This window comes from Anabrus simplex, chromosome 2 (genome assembly GCF_040414725.1).
Source record: "Anabrus simplex isolate iqAnaSimp1 chromosome 2, ASM4041472v1, whole genome shotgun sequence".
Taxonomy (NCBI): Eukaryota; Metazoa; Arthropoda; class Insecta; order Orthoptera; family Tettigoniidae; genus Anabrus; species Anabrus simplex.
Window position 1 is genome coordinate 973809784 of NC_090266.1, and position 16838 is coordinate 973826621.

A 16838-nucleotide genomic window follows, 5' to 3' on the forward strand; every position below is an offset into this window, starting at 1 on the left:
TTGTCCTTACAGAAACACAATATCGACGTGATTCAAAACAAACGAATTCACGACAGCTCTCAGAAAGCATAATCAACTAAAACCTCCTATATCCTGCTTTCAAACTGACCAGTGAAAAGCAGCCTATTTTAAAAAGATGCCACATTAGGTCCATATAAACAAACAATCCTATGACACTCTGATGTACGATATTTCTCAGAATACCGGATATTTGCACATTCCAGTTACCCATCACTTGGTATTAACACTAGCAGGCTATTTACAAAAGGGGTTACTCTTACTTTACATTTCTTGCCCTTGCCCTTAGCAACACAACAGGGTATTAAGCATCATTTTGTAATTAGTTATAATATTACAATATACGGCTCCTACATAACAATTAGATGTACTAATAATGATTACTACGAAATAATATAAGCCTAGATATTACATGCATATGATGACAGATGTAAAATATCGCATTATTAAAGTACAAAATATGCAAGCAATAAGAACTAGCTGTTTTATCGGACAAGGATAACTCATAAATAAAATCGATGCCTTACAAATTTTATCAAAATCAGATAATTATTTCAAAAGTTCCGCACGTTCGGAAAAATGCTCTGTGTGTGTATGTTATAAACGAAAAGCACAAATGATAGAATATGGACTAAATCAAAAGTACTGGAGATTCTAACATCCAAAACATATAGAAGTACTAAAAATATGCCTTCCATTTTATGAAATACTGTACGTAAAATTCTAACAATCAGTGCAGATATAAAACGTCAGTTAATACATAAATAAACATATACAGAACTGTCCCGACGACGAAATACGTCCCCAATATGTGAAAAGTAAGAGAAAAACAACAACAAGAACAACAACAAATTTCTTGAAAAGTAATAAACGATGCCACTATTGTTTATAAATTACAGACCCACGTTCTGATTTTCAATTTGCCTCACCCACTACGTCCACTCATCATTTTAAAGCACAGGACAATGTGGAAAACAAGTATCCCTAGGCTTAAGTATCTTAAGTATGACTGACAGGATCGAATCATACCGGCGGTTGTTTTTCATATGGTTTTCCATATAATATTCAAGAGAATACGAGGACGGAACATTTTCAAAGTCTGCACAACCTTCTTTCTCAATTGTAACTCAAATCATTACAAATAAACCCACCAGAACAGACTCTTTACATGCATATTACCTAAACCAAGTCTCGGTAACGATGTTCCAATCTCCTGAAACAAAAACCATTTCTTGTTTCAGTCGTTCATGTAGATCAATTATTTATTGTAGATTAAATACTAGGGGAGCTCACTGCCTCAGGAGTATGGGATACAGCATCAACTGTTTAAAATGACTCTTACTCTTTAGTCAAATTTGTAGGTACTTATGATCACAATTTCACAGCACGTCTTCCGAGCATTTAACTTACATGCCGATTTATTTCTTAGAATTATATCACCCGCATTTTCAATGCCAAACATTAGATACGGTATGCCAGCTGTACATGGAATCAATATAAACATACACTGCCTGAAGCACCCAAATGAAATGGTCGGATGTCATTGTAATTTCGTAAACGTACACAGCATCGGCGGGTATGTGAATTATTATATTTGCAATTCTCTGTGACAGATAGGACGGCCACCAGAGTGCATTAGTCTTGTTCGCGTTTAGTGTTGTTAACAGGCTTGATAGGGTTTACAATGGGCGTGAACTGCGTCAGACGTTGAGTGATCACTGTAAAGGACACGGAGATGCTGCGCACTCGTGTGAGACAGCGTTATCAGCACCTGACAGAGTTTGATAGGGGCCTCCTTTTGGCCGGCTGGTCGAATCGTGCACTATACAGACTTGTGGGGCAATCGGATGTGACAATGGCCTAATGTTGGACTGCATGGGGACGTGAGGGCAGGCTTAACTCGTCATCAAGGTTCCGGTCGACCACGTCTGACCACCACAAGGGAGCATCGCCGTACCGTGCACCAAGCACATCGTAACTCCTTCACATCTGCGCCTGCCACCCGAGAACAAATAATGGACTCCCTGCAACATTCTGTGTCATAAATAATAATTTCGTGTGGCTATTTCTAGCCGAGTGCAGCCCTTGTAAGGCAGACCCTCCGATGAGGGTGGGCGGCATCTTCCATGTATAGGTAACTGCGTGTTAGTGTGGTGGAGGATGGTGTTTCGTGTGGTGTATGAGTTGCAGGGATGTTGAGGACAGCACAAACACCCAGCCCCCGGGCCATTGGAATTAACCAATGAAGGTTAAAATCCCCGACCCGGCCAGGAATCGAACCCGAGACCCTCTGAACCGAAGGCCAGTACGCTGACCATTCAGTCAACGAGTCGGACATTCTGTGTCATAATAATAATAATGTACAACGGGTGATTATTTGGTCCGCCCTAAACAATCACCCGTTGTACATTTATTATTATTATTATTATTATTATTATTATTATTATTATTATTATTATTATTATTATGAGTCAATACGGATCAATTAAAGACCGATATGGTTAAGTTTGTCGAGATTCTGTGTCATCCCACACCATTGGTAGGAGACTAGCAGCAGCCGAACTAGGAAATTACAGTCCCATGCGTAGGCTGCCGTTAACACCACAACACAAACGGCTGCGTCTGGAGTGGTACCGCAACCGGTAAACACGGTTTGCTGATGAATGGCGTCGCATGGTGTTCAGCGATGAATCACGTTTATGCACTACCCCGGATGACCATCGTCTGCGAGTATGGCGATGAACTGGTGAGAGGTCCCGTTCTTCCAATGTTTTGGAGAGGCACAGCGATGTTACTCCTGGAGTCATGCTGCGAGAAGCCATCGGATATGACTCCAGGTCACGGCTGGTAGTGATTGAGGGAACTCTGACGGCACAACGGTACATCACGAACATACTGCTTCCTCGTGTATCAACCCGCATGCGACAGTATCGTGGTGCCATTTTTCCAACAGGACAATGCTCGTCCACACACGGCACTGCCCAATGCGGTACTCCCGTGGTCTGTCCCCAATAGAACATGTGTACGAGACCAGCTCGGACGTTAGCCCCGTCCCAGTGCCAGTGTCCAGGATATCACGGACCAGCTTGCCTCAGGAGAGTATCACAACGGCTTTATGACACACTTCGGAACCGAACCAGTGCATGCATCCAGGTCAGAGAAGGTGCAACGTCATACTGATAAGTGGGCTCGTACTGCCAAGTTCTTTGTAAATGTGACTTCATTTTGGTATTCAGTGACATAACATCACATCCCCTTTCAGTACGTTAAGTTTCAATTCGTTTCCTCCTCCCCTTCTTGGTGCTTGCAAGTTTTATGTCAGGCAGTGTATTTCTAATAAAAAACTCAGCTATAATTTTTCTGAAATGAACATTAGAAAACGTGCAATAGCGGCTGCAAATTCTTATCAATCAACTCTTCCGTGTTAGGTACGGTGACCACTACCCCTGGCCTCGGAATGTCCCACCGTCAACCATATTTCAGGAAAATACAGAGCCGAAGCCTCTTTTACGTGCCACGGCTGTTCCCAATTTTCGTCGAAATATCCAAATCACAGATCACACCTACACTACATCCGCTTCTTTACGACTTTCGCCGATAGCAATAATAATAATAATAATAATAATAATAATAATAATAATAATAATAATAATAATAATAATAATAATAAGTCTTATCTATCCATGACTTACTTGCGAAGTGTATACGTAAGCAAATTTTGAACATAAACTATTTGATCATGCATTTTTATTGAAGTCTTCTTTATTGTAAGAAAGAAATGAAGTTGATTTTTAAGAGAAATACGCTACCACTTACCTAATTTCGAAAACTTCTTTCAAAGACGGTATTCTACGTACTGGAAGTTTCAGAATGTTCTGTCCAAGCCAGGCCTGACCTGATCCGGCCCAAGCTGCGTATCGGAGGAACGAGCCCGGCTCTGGCTCGGGCCTGTGTTCATTTCACTATCCTTCTCCTCCTACATTGAAAATGTGCTATTCCCAAGGATTATTTTATTGTTCACTAATTAGTAATTACATAATTTAATCCACTATATGAGGAAAGATGAATTGTGCTCTTAGATAGTAAAAATCTGCTATGGTTGCAAAAAATTGAGTCCAAACACGGGCCAAAAATTACAATCTCTGCTTGGACAAAAATAACCCATAAGATAACTTCCGGCAATGTTTCCACTTCAATAGTAATTAGTCAGCATGACGACATTGGCATATAAATGTTTCTTTTATACTGGAGAGAAATGGTATATCTGGAATATATTTGTGCCTAAGGGCTGCCGTCGACTTCCACTCATTCAGAGAAGGGATTTCTAAGAAGAGTACTTTGTTTAGCAAATTGTTAATTACGTTATAAAGGACATCAAGTCCAAACACGTTGTAATATGAGTAACGCTAGTCCATTACGCCATAGGATACGACCCAGAGATCTACTATATCCTGTCCGCAACCAGTCAGTAACTTCACAGCGGTCTTCAAACAAATTAATTAATTTTCTTAGTCGTCAATATACAATAATTCGTCTTGCGATAGAGCTCTAGGCTGTGCCAAGAAATCATGTATAGAAGAATGTATAATTAACGCTTAAAACTAGCATTCAGTGAAATGAAACATAGGAAATGGCAAAATGAAGCAGACATGCGCGCAAAATCGTCATATATATTATTTTTATAGTGTAATCTCCTTTGCGACTCTCACAACCAACCAATCTTAACAAGTAAGGTGTTAACAGAAAAAGAAATTCACGGAGAAGTGGCGAGTTAAACATTTACTTTATAAATATGAACGACTTGTTAAAAAAAAAAAGACGCGTCTCATTTTTACTAAGTATTGCTCCAACTTTGCTGCGCGAAATACGTAATTGTACAGGTCTTATCTTCTTCCATCTCCCGCTCGCCATGGAATTATCCTATTTCTAACTTATCGTTGATTTATCTCAAAGAAGACGTTCCCTTAGTACCAAATTTTCCCGTCTTTATTCGTTATTGGTACATTTTTTGATCCCATTAAAATTGCATATACTACGACCATGAAAAAAATCACAAGAAAAAATCACAAGGTCAACCACTACAAACAGGGAAATTGTATTTGTCGAACCCCGTTGTCTCGTATGGATAACATTGTGTAGGTTTTTTTGAAGGGTTTTCTAATATTTCTGTATTGTCAAGGAAAATGTATCATTATTCCCAATGTGGTTTTTAAGGAAGTGTTGTTGACTATTATCTCAAAATCTTTTGTAAATAGTATTGAATAAACGTTTGTGAAAAATAGTTTCAAGTAAATTATAATATACAATTTTGCTATATATAAAATAGTGCATTTGATTTTTATATTCCACAATTTAATTGAAAATAAGGTTTATTACGCTAGTATGATTCATATTGGACTTGCACTCGGTGCAGACTTGGCTGAGTGCAACGATGCGGGAAAGATATCGCAGTCTGCGGTTGGCTAGATCGTTCAAATCTTAAAGCATTTAAATATTGTATTTATGTGCAAACGTGTTATGTCCCCCATACGCTAGTGCTACAGGATGTCACCACAGTCGTTGTCCATTAACTCGACGGGTGCACTGAGGTACGACATGCTAAAGAGAATTAAGAGTGGATTCATTGTAGGTGAAACGCATTTAACAGGAAATATCAAATAAAGGACAACCGACTGAAAACATATTTCGGTGGACTGAAAGAAATTTGCGTAGAGCAATGCAGTTTGAAATGATACCCTAGAGCTAGATACCGGCTAGTACGTCTTATGATTACGAGGTGGTGGTTTTAAACGTTATCCGTAATAAATCTCACATTTTCAAAAAATTTACACCGATTATTTGCACCCATAACACGAACTTCAATAATATTTCCAAGTTCGAGTGGATTTCTATGATAGATATTGCGAGATGTAATTTGTGGACAGATCGAGATTCCAATGTGACGGGACCTTAGCGTCGAACAATCGACATAAACAGCGCCCTACAGTCAAAATTCTGTGAAAATTTCACCAAATTACATGACTGATTTTTTTTTGCTATTTGCTTTACGTGGCATAGGCACAGATAGGTTTTATGGTGACGATGGGATAGGAAAGGCCTAGGAATGGTAAGGAAGCGGCCGTGGCCTTCAGTAAGGTACAGCCCCAGCATTTGCCAGGTGTGAAAATGGGAAACCACGGGAAACCATCTTCAGGGCTGCCGACAGTGGGGTTCAAACCCACTATCTCCCGGATGCAAGCTCACAGCTGCGCGCCCCTAATCGCACGGCAAACTCGCCCGGTGACTGAATTGTTAGGACCACCACTAACAGCACGATCAGGAACTACAAAGCATCAAATAGTATACACCTGGAAACTGATATAAAAACAACATATATTTACTATTGGACATAACTGAAAATCGCAAATGGCTTAAAATACAATGATATCCATTCACCAGGAAACAGAATATGGGAGAATCATTGCAAATGGTCATAATTTTACTCTTGTAACCTCCAATCATCATCTTTGAAATTTCCCCTGCCATAATTCTGGTTTCTTGAACGACTTACGAGTATCTTTGTAAACAGTAACAATAGGAATAAACTGGAATATCGAAAACATTTAAATACTTCAATAGCTGTAATCACAAAAATATTACCTTTTCTCAAACCAGGGCCACTGGACGATATTGAGACCTCACAATGGACAATATGAAAATTCATTAAGAAGGAAGCCATTCTTCTTCAGTGTCGATTCAGTTAATATCACTTAACTATAGTTTTTCCCTCTGTCGAAACATGATATGTTATATTAACAATATGAAAGTGTTACAGATTTTTAACTATCTACGGTGGTGGTGGTAGAGGTGGCAGCGGCTATTCTTATCAATTTAGAGTTCCTTTAAATGGTTATGGTCCTAAATGAACGACAAACCGAAATTTTGCACTCTAAGGGTTTCATTTCAGTAAATCGACTCTCTACAGATAAAGATTTCTAGTATTTCAATATCTTCACACACCAACTGACTATGTCCTCAGCCTGGGGTTAAGCCTGCTTGAATACGAATGTAAACACTTTATAAATAATTAACATGATTAATAACATAAATCAAATGAGTTATCGAACACTATTATCAGCCAGGATTGAGGAATAGCAAGTCTTAAAGCAATCTACACAGCAGTGCATTACGTGGAACAAAAATGAAGCGACAGTAAGAGGTTGAATTCCAGACCAACTTTTCGATTAGAAATCACAGTCATTTACAGATACGTTTTATAGACACCACAAAATCTTACGTTTGTTATATGTGCAGTAAGAATAGGAACCTTATGTCCATGGAATCCAAAGCTTCAAAATGTAGCAGTAATGCAGGAAATAACACCATCATAATGATTTACGACCGTGAAAACCATGCGTGAAGTTATTAAAAGGGAATGATGTGCACTTTCCGGTAAGAACTGGTTAAACTTAAAACTACAAACCTAAATAAGCAAATAAGCAGGGGATGGTGTTCCTAAAACATGTAATATATAGTTTATATTTAAATGATTTAAAAAACTGTGGCCCAAGAGCCCAATAGGACCTTGGCCTGCCAAGACGCCCGCTGTCCAGCCAGAAAACCTGCAATACAGGAGTTCCACATGGTCAGCGTGACGACCGCACCATACTGCTTGGTTTTCTTGACTGGGTTCAGAACTTCTCAGTTGGGCTTAAAACGCTGGGTGAAACCTGGTCCAACCCTCAGTCGAGATTTAAATTATCTGGACTGGCGGGAAATCAAACCCCGAGCAACCCGGCAAGAGCCAAACGTGCTACTCCTACACTACAGAGATGGCTTCTATTTCAGTAACACACTCGTCAAAAGTTTTGCACAGACTAAATGTTAACACCACTACAGTTGTGTTGTGAACGGTACAAAGATAAACCCCCATGGAGCTACAGCCCTGATGGACCTTGGCCTGTCAACCGACCACTGCTCAGCCTGAAGTCCTGCAGATTACGAGGTGATTCATGGCCAGTGCGACGAATCCTCAAGGCCGTTATCCCTGGCTTTCTACGCCGGTGTCGATATCTCACTTCAACTGTCATCACTTAAGCTGAGTGGACCTCTAAGCAGCCCTCAGGTCCAGGTAAAATATCGCTGACCTGGCCGGCAATCGAACCCTGGGCCTCCGGGTGAGGGGCCTCCGAGTGAGAGGCAGGCACGCTAACCCTAGAATGCAAGGCCGACGTTGTGAACAATAGAGTGAAAACTATTATCAGAATGGAATGAAGTACACTTTATGGAAACAAACTGGCCAAACTCGAATCTCTAAACCTATAAAAGTAATCGCATTATCCCTTTACGTCACGAAGGATTGACAACAATGGAGATTACTTGAAGTTGCAAATTAATTAAAATCATACGGTTCGGACATGGGATCGTTTCAGAATACGACGTAGTGACTGCCCACACACGCCATCCAGGTTTTGTAACTGTAGACAATACCAGCTATCTCCGAATGTTGGGTCTAAGGAACCTTGAGCTGAATGCTACAGGATTCGTTTCAGTGTTTACGGCGGCTACACGACGTAATGCGTATATAATCAAATTGTTAGGAAGAGGTGGCATGGTGCCAATCTGCATTCCCGACAGCCACCGTGATGATGATCAGCTCCTACACCTCGACGTCATGCAGCTCGCTAAAAAGGGTCAAAAAATCATGCAGAATATGAGACTCCCCAGAACTGGTGTAAGGTTCTCTTTACCGAAGAACGCCGTATAAGTCTGGACCCAAACAAACGCAGACGTGTTTGAAAGGAAACAGGTAACATGAACTCAAACGTGGCCAACGTCTGCAGCAAGGTGGTGGCTCACTGATGTTCTGGTGTGGCATGACAGAAGATCAACGTACATGTATGTTGGGTATTCAGAGCACATTAACTGCATTAACATTCTCAAACCAATTATACAAATAGAACCGTGTTGCCAGCATTTCGGGTATGATTTCGCGCGTCCACCGTGCAGTTAACGTAGACACTTTCTTCGCCATGCTGACATCAGACGAATGGCTTGGTCTGCGAATTCTCCAGATATGAACTCCATTGAACACGTCTGGGATAAATTGAAACCAGCTGTTTATTGCTGTCCTGATCGTCCACGCTATCTGCAAAACTTACGCAGAGTCACCATTTATCGATGAAACATACTGCACTAGGGATGGTTTGATGACAGCTGTGGACAATACATCAAGGGAAACTCAAACACGCGTTAGAGAAGGAGACGTGCTATCCAATATGAAAGTCATCAGGATTGATGTGGAAACCTCCAACTGAAAAACGAATGATGGACTCTTGAACAGAAATACTTTCATTTTCGGTTTGTTGACCAGGAATTACTGAAAATATATTGTACGTACATGAATTAAGTTCATTTCTTGTAAACTGTCATGAGCAACATATTTCATAAGTGATACGAAACCTTCTCTAAGAATAACAGGTTAATAATAACAGGATGATATAAAAGAAAACTAGCTCAGTTTTACAGCTGTATGTGTGTTCTTGACTCTAGTTACTCTGAAATGGAGCAACACCTTACGTGAGTAGATTTCTTCCTCACATATATCTCCTTATTTTATCTTGAAAGTACTTACATTGACCGGCGGCTGAGTCTGAGTTTCATAGCGCTCTGTGATGACGGTGCGGCTAGCAGTGCCATAATCAGATGTCTGTTGAGGAGGCGGGTCTCGAGCTCTCGACCCGTTCAGCGAGCCATACCCAGAGGTCCCTGCCGCAGGGACGGGGGAAATAGTGTTTTGAAGATCAGCCAGGAGGGCATCTGTAACAAAAGGAGAAAATGGTAATACCGGAACAATCCTAGTTCATTTTCAAAAAAGGCATCGATATAATCACTTCTGAATAATAATAATAATAATAATAATAATAATAATAATAATAATAATAATAATAATAATAATAATAATAATATTTTAAGACAGAGTTTAGAGCAGAACACAGATCAGCACAACCGTGGTTTAATGTGCAACTGTACTGAACATGATTAATAACTTTGTCCATCAACCATAAGTTTCAATAACTTGTGCAGATGCTGCACCTCGAATAAAATCAGCTTTCCAAATCAACCCTACTTACAGTAGCGTCTAGTGTATAAGATCACAGAAGCACGTGAACATCCACATGCTTTCAGTTACATTACACTGAACAATAATTTTGCAAAAAAAAAAAAAAAAAAAAAAAAAAAGTTTATTATCGCTTTGCCGATCCAGTTGTTAGTTTAATATGTCCGTTTCCACTGTGCAAGAATTCTAATATAGCGCTTCTGCCAGAAAGTCACAAGCCGGAGAGGACTACAAATCTTGGCAGTTTGTACCACTGGGATGTGTAGGGCCACCGAGCTTAAAAAAAAAAAAATAAAAAAAAAAAAAAAAAAATAGCACAACGTTCAACTTGTCTCCACAAGACTTCACAGTTTTCAGATGTTTGAAGTGCTGCCTAACGCTAGGGAGAGACCCGTTATCCCATCACAATATTTATTTATTACAATTATGTTTTTTTTTTTTTCGTGAATCCGTTCTTCCCGATAATTTAATGGTATTGGCTTTACGTTACACTTTTACGGCTTACGGAGACGCCGTGTGAATTCAGGATATCTCATCCATAAAATGAAAGTAACAGACCTGAAACTAGAGAGAATAGTTTATACAGACAGGTGGGAACAATGATAAGAGGGCTCTACCAGTGAGGGGGTACCAGTTAAGTTAGGAATAAATTCGACGGTGAAGCTGTACGTAGGAAGCGGGGTTCAGTGGTGCAAAACCAATTTCAATACTCAGACCTCAAGGCAGGTTTCGATTAGTGGCAATGTGGCGGTGGGTACGGGACATGCATAGCTTCAATCATACGAGTTTAAAGTAATAATAATTTTTGTCGGCGGATGCAGAGTGAGTCTTGGCCCACAAGTGGCCACGGCTGGTCCGTCGTCGGACAGCTCTGCACTCTGACCGGCCAACCGCTAGAGGAGGGGTGGCCACGGCTCTACCGTGGCTCTTCGCCTCTGTATTCGGGAGATGGAGAGGGGCTGGTCCCCACCGTAGGCTGTCCCGAGAATGGACTTCCGTGGGTTTCCATTCTCATCCACTAAGGCGAATGCCGGGACAGTTCCTCTTATAGGCCACGGCCGCCAATCCTCTCACTTTCTCTGCATAACTCCTTCACCGTAACAAATCTCCCGGCCTGAGAGACGGCATCACCGTCTAAGCGGCCCGCCTTCCCCTTCAGGGGAGGAATGAAAACATTTTAGTAGAATTAGTAATACTAATAGTTGCGAAATGCGTATTTCGAGCCTTCTTGTGATCGTACGTCGTGATTTCCGATACTGATAAAGTAGTATTTGAGTCGCTAGTTGCCTTCACGTGGAAGCTTAAAATACCTGTAGGATAATTATTTCGTGTTTGAACGTGGTACCATATAGATTAACTGTTTATGATTTTGTCTGAGCGGTTTTGTTATAATTATTGGTGGTGTTTTTGAATGTAGAGCACATAAATTAGGTTAACATGGATCGGTCGTGTCGTTTACCTCTCTGTACGTCAAATTAAGAATATTCTTCGGGTATTTCTGCCCTCACGGAGGGATATAGTCTTCGAGAGAAATTGATTCGGTGCATTGGTCGCGATAACTTTACTGTAAATAATGAAACTATCGTGTGAAACCGACATTTTGACTAAGTTTATTATTCGCAAAAATGTATTTCACGTTGAGAATTGTGAACCAACTCGCATCCCTAGGAAATATCTTAAATTGCCACCTGCTAACTATCCAACCATATTCCAAAACAGTCTTCGCACAAAAACATTCATTTGCTCGAGAAAGAAATTACTCCGAAGAGCCTGAAGAGCAACTGCCACAGAGAGACGAAGAGTCGATGAAACGTTGATTTGAAGAAGATAAACTAGATCATTTTCAGTCTTTCACGACAAAAATGTGAGCCCGTTCAACGTGATCGTGAAATATGATAGTGTTCTCAAGACCTAATGTGGATATTCTAAAGTGACGAGTGAGCTAGAAGTGCAAATGCATTTTAAAAATACTGATTTAGGCCTAATAGCAGAAAAATTAAAACTGATATTAGGATGTGAAGGATAAGATCCCCCTGTGAGTGGGGGCGTTAGAATAACAGCCTTGCCATCGAAAGAGGCGCCCGAAAGGCCCCAGGGACTCTTAAGTTGGGAGCATGTGCTGGCGATCACAGGGCCCTTAGCTGAGTCGTGATATTTCTTCCACTTAATTGTGCAAGGCTCCTCCCTTTCACCTATCCTATCCGACCTCCCTTGGTCAACTCTTGTTTCTTTCCCACCTTGACGGTATTAGAGCATTCGAGGCCTAGGGAGCCTTTCATTTTCACGCCCTTCGTGGCCCTTGAATTTCTTTGACTGATACCTTCATTTTTCTAAGTGTTGGATTCCTTCCAAATTTTCCCTCTGTTTAGTGTTAATAGGGGATGGTTGCCTAGTTGTACTTCCTCTTAAAACAATAACCACCACCACCACCACCACCACCTGTGAGGGACAAGACGACCTGAAGTGTGACAGATGTAGCAAATTTGAAACTCTGGTAAGTCATATTAGTAGTTATGAAGAGCGTAGTGATAGTGATAGTGTCCTTAATTTGTGGAACTTTCTAAAAAAATGTCCTTGTGTTAGCTGTTGAAAAAAGCATTAATATTTCAAGTCATGTGCGCAAATGTGATGTTCCCTTCACTAAAATGATAAAGAAATGTGTATACATTTTGGTCAATATTTTAGTCAACAATTACACGAAGGTCACAGTTGAAAAGAAAATATCTAAAGAAATTGTCAAGAAACTTCAAAAGCAGGTAAACAAGATACTGTATATTGTTTGCTGGATGTGGTCAACTTAAATATTTTGTTGGAGGATGCAGGATGTTCTAACGTGCATGCTGCCATAGTGTTAATAACAGGAAAACTGATTTTTTTAAGTTTGCTTGGTGTTGTGTCGGCTTTTTCTTTAGTCCGTGTCCCTGTTTTAAATGAAGTGAAACTTGTTAGGTATTCATTACTTGATGTTTGGTGTAATGCTTTTAAAATCCGTCGAATGCATCTTACTGACCTAGATCAAGTGCACGTAAAGTTATCATTGCTCTTTTATGAATCAAATATTAAGTATTTTGAAAAGCTTCGATAAAAATTTTCGAACTACAAAATTCTCACGACCATTATTATGTTACTCCTCAACATGGCAACTTTGCCCCGGTACGGCAGCCAATATTTTTCTGTATTGTGGTCCGAGTATTGTAGCTGGTCTTAAGTGGTGGGGGTCATGCGAGGCAAACGGATGAGATTAGGTGATCTAGTTGAATGTGTAAGAGAAACAGAGAAATACATACAAGACGACGTTCAGAATCAGTTCATAATCATTTCAACGAAAGAGGTGTGGAAGGGTTAACAATGCTAACTGCAAATAGATGGTTGTGTTATATTCACAAGCGTGCAGGCTGATCGGTGAAGAGTTAATAATATTGATCTGACTCCAAATAAATCTATTGAATATATTTAGGAACTCGACGAAATTTGAAAATAGTGTGAAATGGTGTATATCCTACATTCACAACGCTATATGGCATTCAATATGAATCATTCTAGATTAAGTGAATCGTGAAACTTCAGAAAAGAGCACAATCTACGAATAGAAATCTATAACGGAGACCTGCATGCTGAGCACGAAACATCCAAGGAAGAAAGAGTAACCGCGATATATCCCGGATATCCTTCACACGAAGCTGATAAGTGGATCACATATCCAACGCTGACGATCGCACAGAAAACAAAACCATCACCATAATTCAAACACAGAGTTACATTGTCGTCATCGTTTAGTAGAACGTAATTATTTCGGTGACCTATACATTAAAATCAAGCACTACCTCAGTATTTTCTGAAATGATTTTGGAAACATACAATGCATTACATTACATTACATTACATTATAGACTATTATGCCTTTCAGCGTTCAGTCTGCAAGCCTCTGTGAATTTACTATTCAGCATAGATCAGGATCGAAATTTTCAAATTTCTTTTACTCCTTGGTATGAAATACGGTGCTGACGGTTATGAAGGCAATTCAGTCAGGATTAAGTTATAGCAAGACCAGTGACTAACTTATTCTACACTATAAAAGTACTTTCAAAACGGAAAGTTGAAGATAGTAATATTAGTGAGGCCTTACAGTCAAAGTTAATGTGCTAGGGAGTACACACCACTGGAATCTGAAGACTGTCTCATTCGTAATCTAAACAAACAAACAAACAAACAATTGCAACTTCTAAGGAACATTTGTTTGAAATCCATCTCTGACGAGACGTACTGATCTAGGAAGTGTCTTACTACTGGATTCCGTACATAAGTAACCATAGGAATATCAGTAGCCAATGAGGACTAACTCTTTCCTATAACAGAAAGCTGCTCTTCTTATTAGAGTCGAAGAGTCAGTAAATAAATTTTCACAGTGTACCCAAAGCGTCTGGTGACGAGATTTTACTCTCAAAATAAGAAACATTTTCTGTGGCACGAATAAAAGTAATCCAGATTTGGAATGATTACTTCTCAGGTAAATATTAAAAACACCTTATGATTTCAATAAAATGCACGAACTGAAATTGATTTTCAGTTGTTCATTAAAGGAGCACTAACACGTATTTGCTGCCAATTCTTTTCAACTTCACTTTCACTAAGAAACTGCAAATATTGCATGCAAATTCAGAGATTAATTCCTCTGCCTAAAAATATTATATTTCTTAAAGCAAGCGTTAAATTTGACTGCTCGGTATGAAAAACAAATGTACTTGTAGACTCAGTTCCCACTTATCAATTGTCTCATTAAAAGGAAAATAAAATGTTCGAAATAATAATAATAATAATAATAATAATAATAATAATAATAATAATGGCTTTACGTCCCACTAAGTACTTTTACTGTTCTCAGAGACCTCGAGGAGTACCTTCAAATACCACCGGACAGAGTCAGGAACGAACCTTCCAATTTGGCGTCAGAAGGCCAGCGCGTCAACCGTCTGAGCCACTCAGCCCGGAGTGAAAAACAGAAAAGAAGAAGTACTTATGGCATAGAAATACTGGGTTAGTCATTATGATTTCGGTTTTATTTTGTCAACTGCAATGGTAATTATCGGTCCCGCCGTCTAGGGGTACCCTGCCTGCCTCTTACTCGGAGGCCCCGGGTTCGATTTATGGCCACGTCAGGTATTTTTACCTAAGAGCTGGTTTGAGGCCCACTCATGCTACGTGTTTACAATTGAGAAGCTATCTGACGGTGAGGTAGCGGCTCCCGTCTAGAAAGCCAAGAATAACGGTCGAGAGGGATCGTCGCAATGACCACGCGCCTCCTCGTAGTCTGCAGGCCTTGGTAGGTTACTTGGTGGGCGAAGGCCTATTACGGCTATAGCACCATGGGGATTGTTTAGAGTTTTTTGTATTGGTAATTGGTTATTTCTTTTCTTTTTTAGTGTCCAAGATTGCAGGTTGTTATAGAGTAGAATGGAGCGAATAAATAAATAAATAAATAAATAAATAAATAAATAAATAAATAAATAAATAAATAAATAAATAAATAAATTTACGTCTACTTAATATTTATAGAATTTAACTCTAAATGGGAGAAATGAAATAGTGAACGAACCACATACCGTTAACACATCATTTATGGGTGCTGCGTAATATTTAAGAAGTAAACTTCCGTGTTGCAGTTTAACTACAGTCCTATTAAAATAACGTGCATGTTCTGACAGCTCGCAGCGTGGTAGTTCCAAATGGCAGTTGCTATGGCAATCGGTACAAGCCTCCCGTTTAAGCCAATCCCAGGTAGTCACGCCCGCCCCCCTTTCCCTAACTACCCTGCCATGCCGTAAAATCAGATTCAAATACAAACACACCGTTCATTTCAGCCAGTGTCACCGTAGCGTTGATGCTTTGGCGCGATCGTGTCAACTCGTAGGTTGTATTCAAATCCCTCCCCTGGCAGAGTTTAATTGTACGACTAGTGCTCTGATGTCGGTCATAAGCCACATGCAGATTTAGCAACGGTGCCGCGCAGTGACCTGATTGGCTAAGTTCAGCAGCGGATAAAATGACAACGCTGCGAGATATCCAATTATTTCTTTGAAATTATGTATCAGCGTGGCCAACCCTGTAACGCTGATATACCCGATTCACATTGTTTCCGGCCGCCCTATATATAGGTTCAGTGCACACAGAATAGGCTTCCTTAATAAATCCAGTTTCGATCTTGGCAAGACATGACTCTTATACAGATTATTACTTAAACATTGTTCATATAAAATATACAAAAAAAAAACATGGCACTACAGCCCTTGAAGGGCCTTGGCCTACCAAGCGATCGCTGTTCAGCCCGAAGGCCTGCAGATTACGAGGTGCCGCGTGGTCAGCACGACGAATCCTCTCGGCCGTTATTCTTGGCTTTCTAGACCGGGATATAAAATATACAGGGTGGGCAAAATAAAACTGGCCCGGAAAATATTTACAATAGGACTGACGCGGGATTCACCCTTGTTAATGAACATCACAGAAGATGCTGGAAATGGCCTCATCTGGAGAAATGAAATACTGAGGACCCAAAAGTCCTGACTTCACTTCACTCAGAAATCACAGGCAGATCTCAATACGCGAAGGTTCTTCTGGACAAAGCATGCATAACAGAAAATTTGTAAGGATACAAATGCAGGTCCTTTTTGATAATGTTTCCACACGACGAGCTCTTAATTCCCACTTGCACACATGAACAGCGTTG

At 40.1% G+C, this 16838-nt stretch overlaps 1 protein-coding gene across 5 annotated transcripts in view; it reads right to left on the reverse strand.

Annotated features, from left to right (window-relative positions):
* Positions 1 to 16838, reverse strand: part of Pax (Paxillin) — an 813847-nt gene that overhangs the window by 219007 nt on the left and 578002 nt on the right. For all 5 annotated transcript variants that reach the window (XM_067141777.2, XM_067141775.1, XM_067141774.1 and 2 more), the window contains exon 2: positions 9632 to 9816. In XM_067141777.2, the coding sequence (XP_066997878.1) occupies positions 9632 to 9816 (185 nt within the window). The remainder of the gene's footprint in view (positions 1 to 9631; positions 9817 to 16838) is intronic.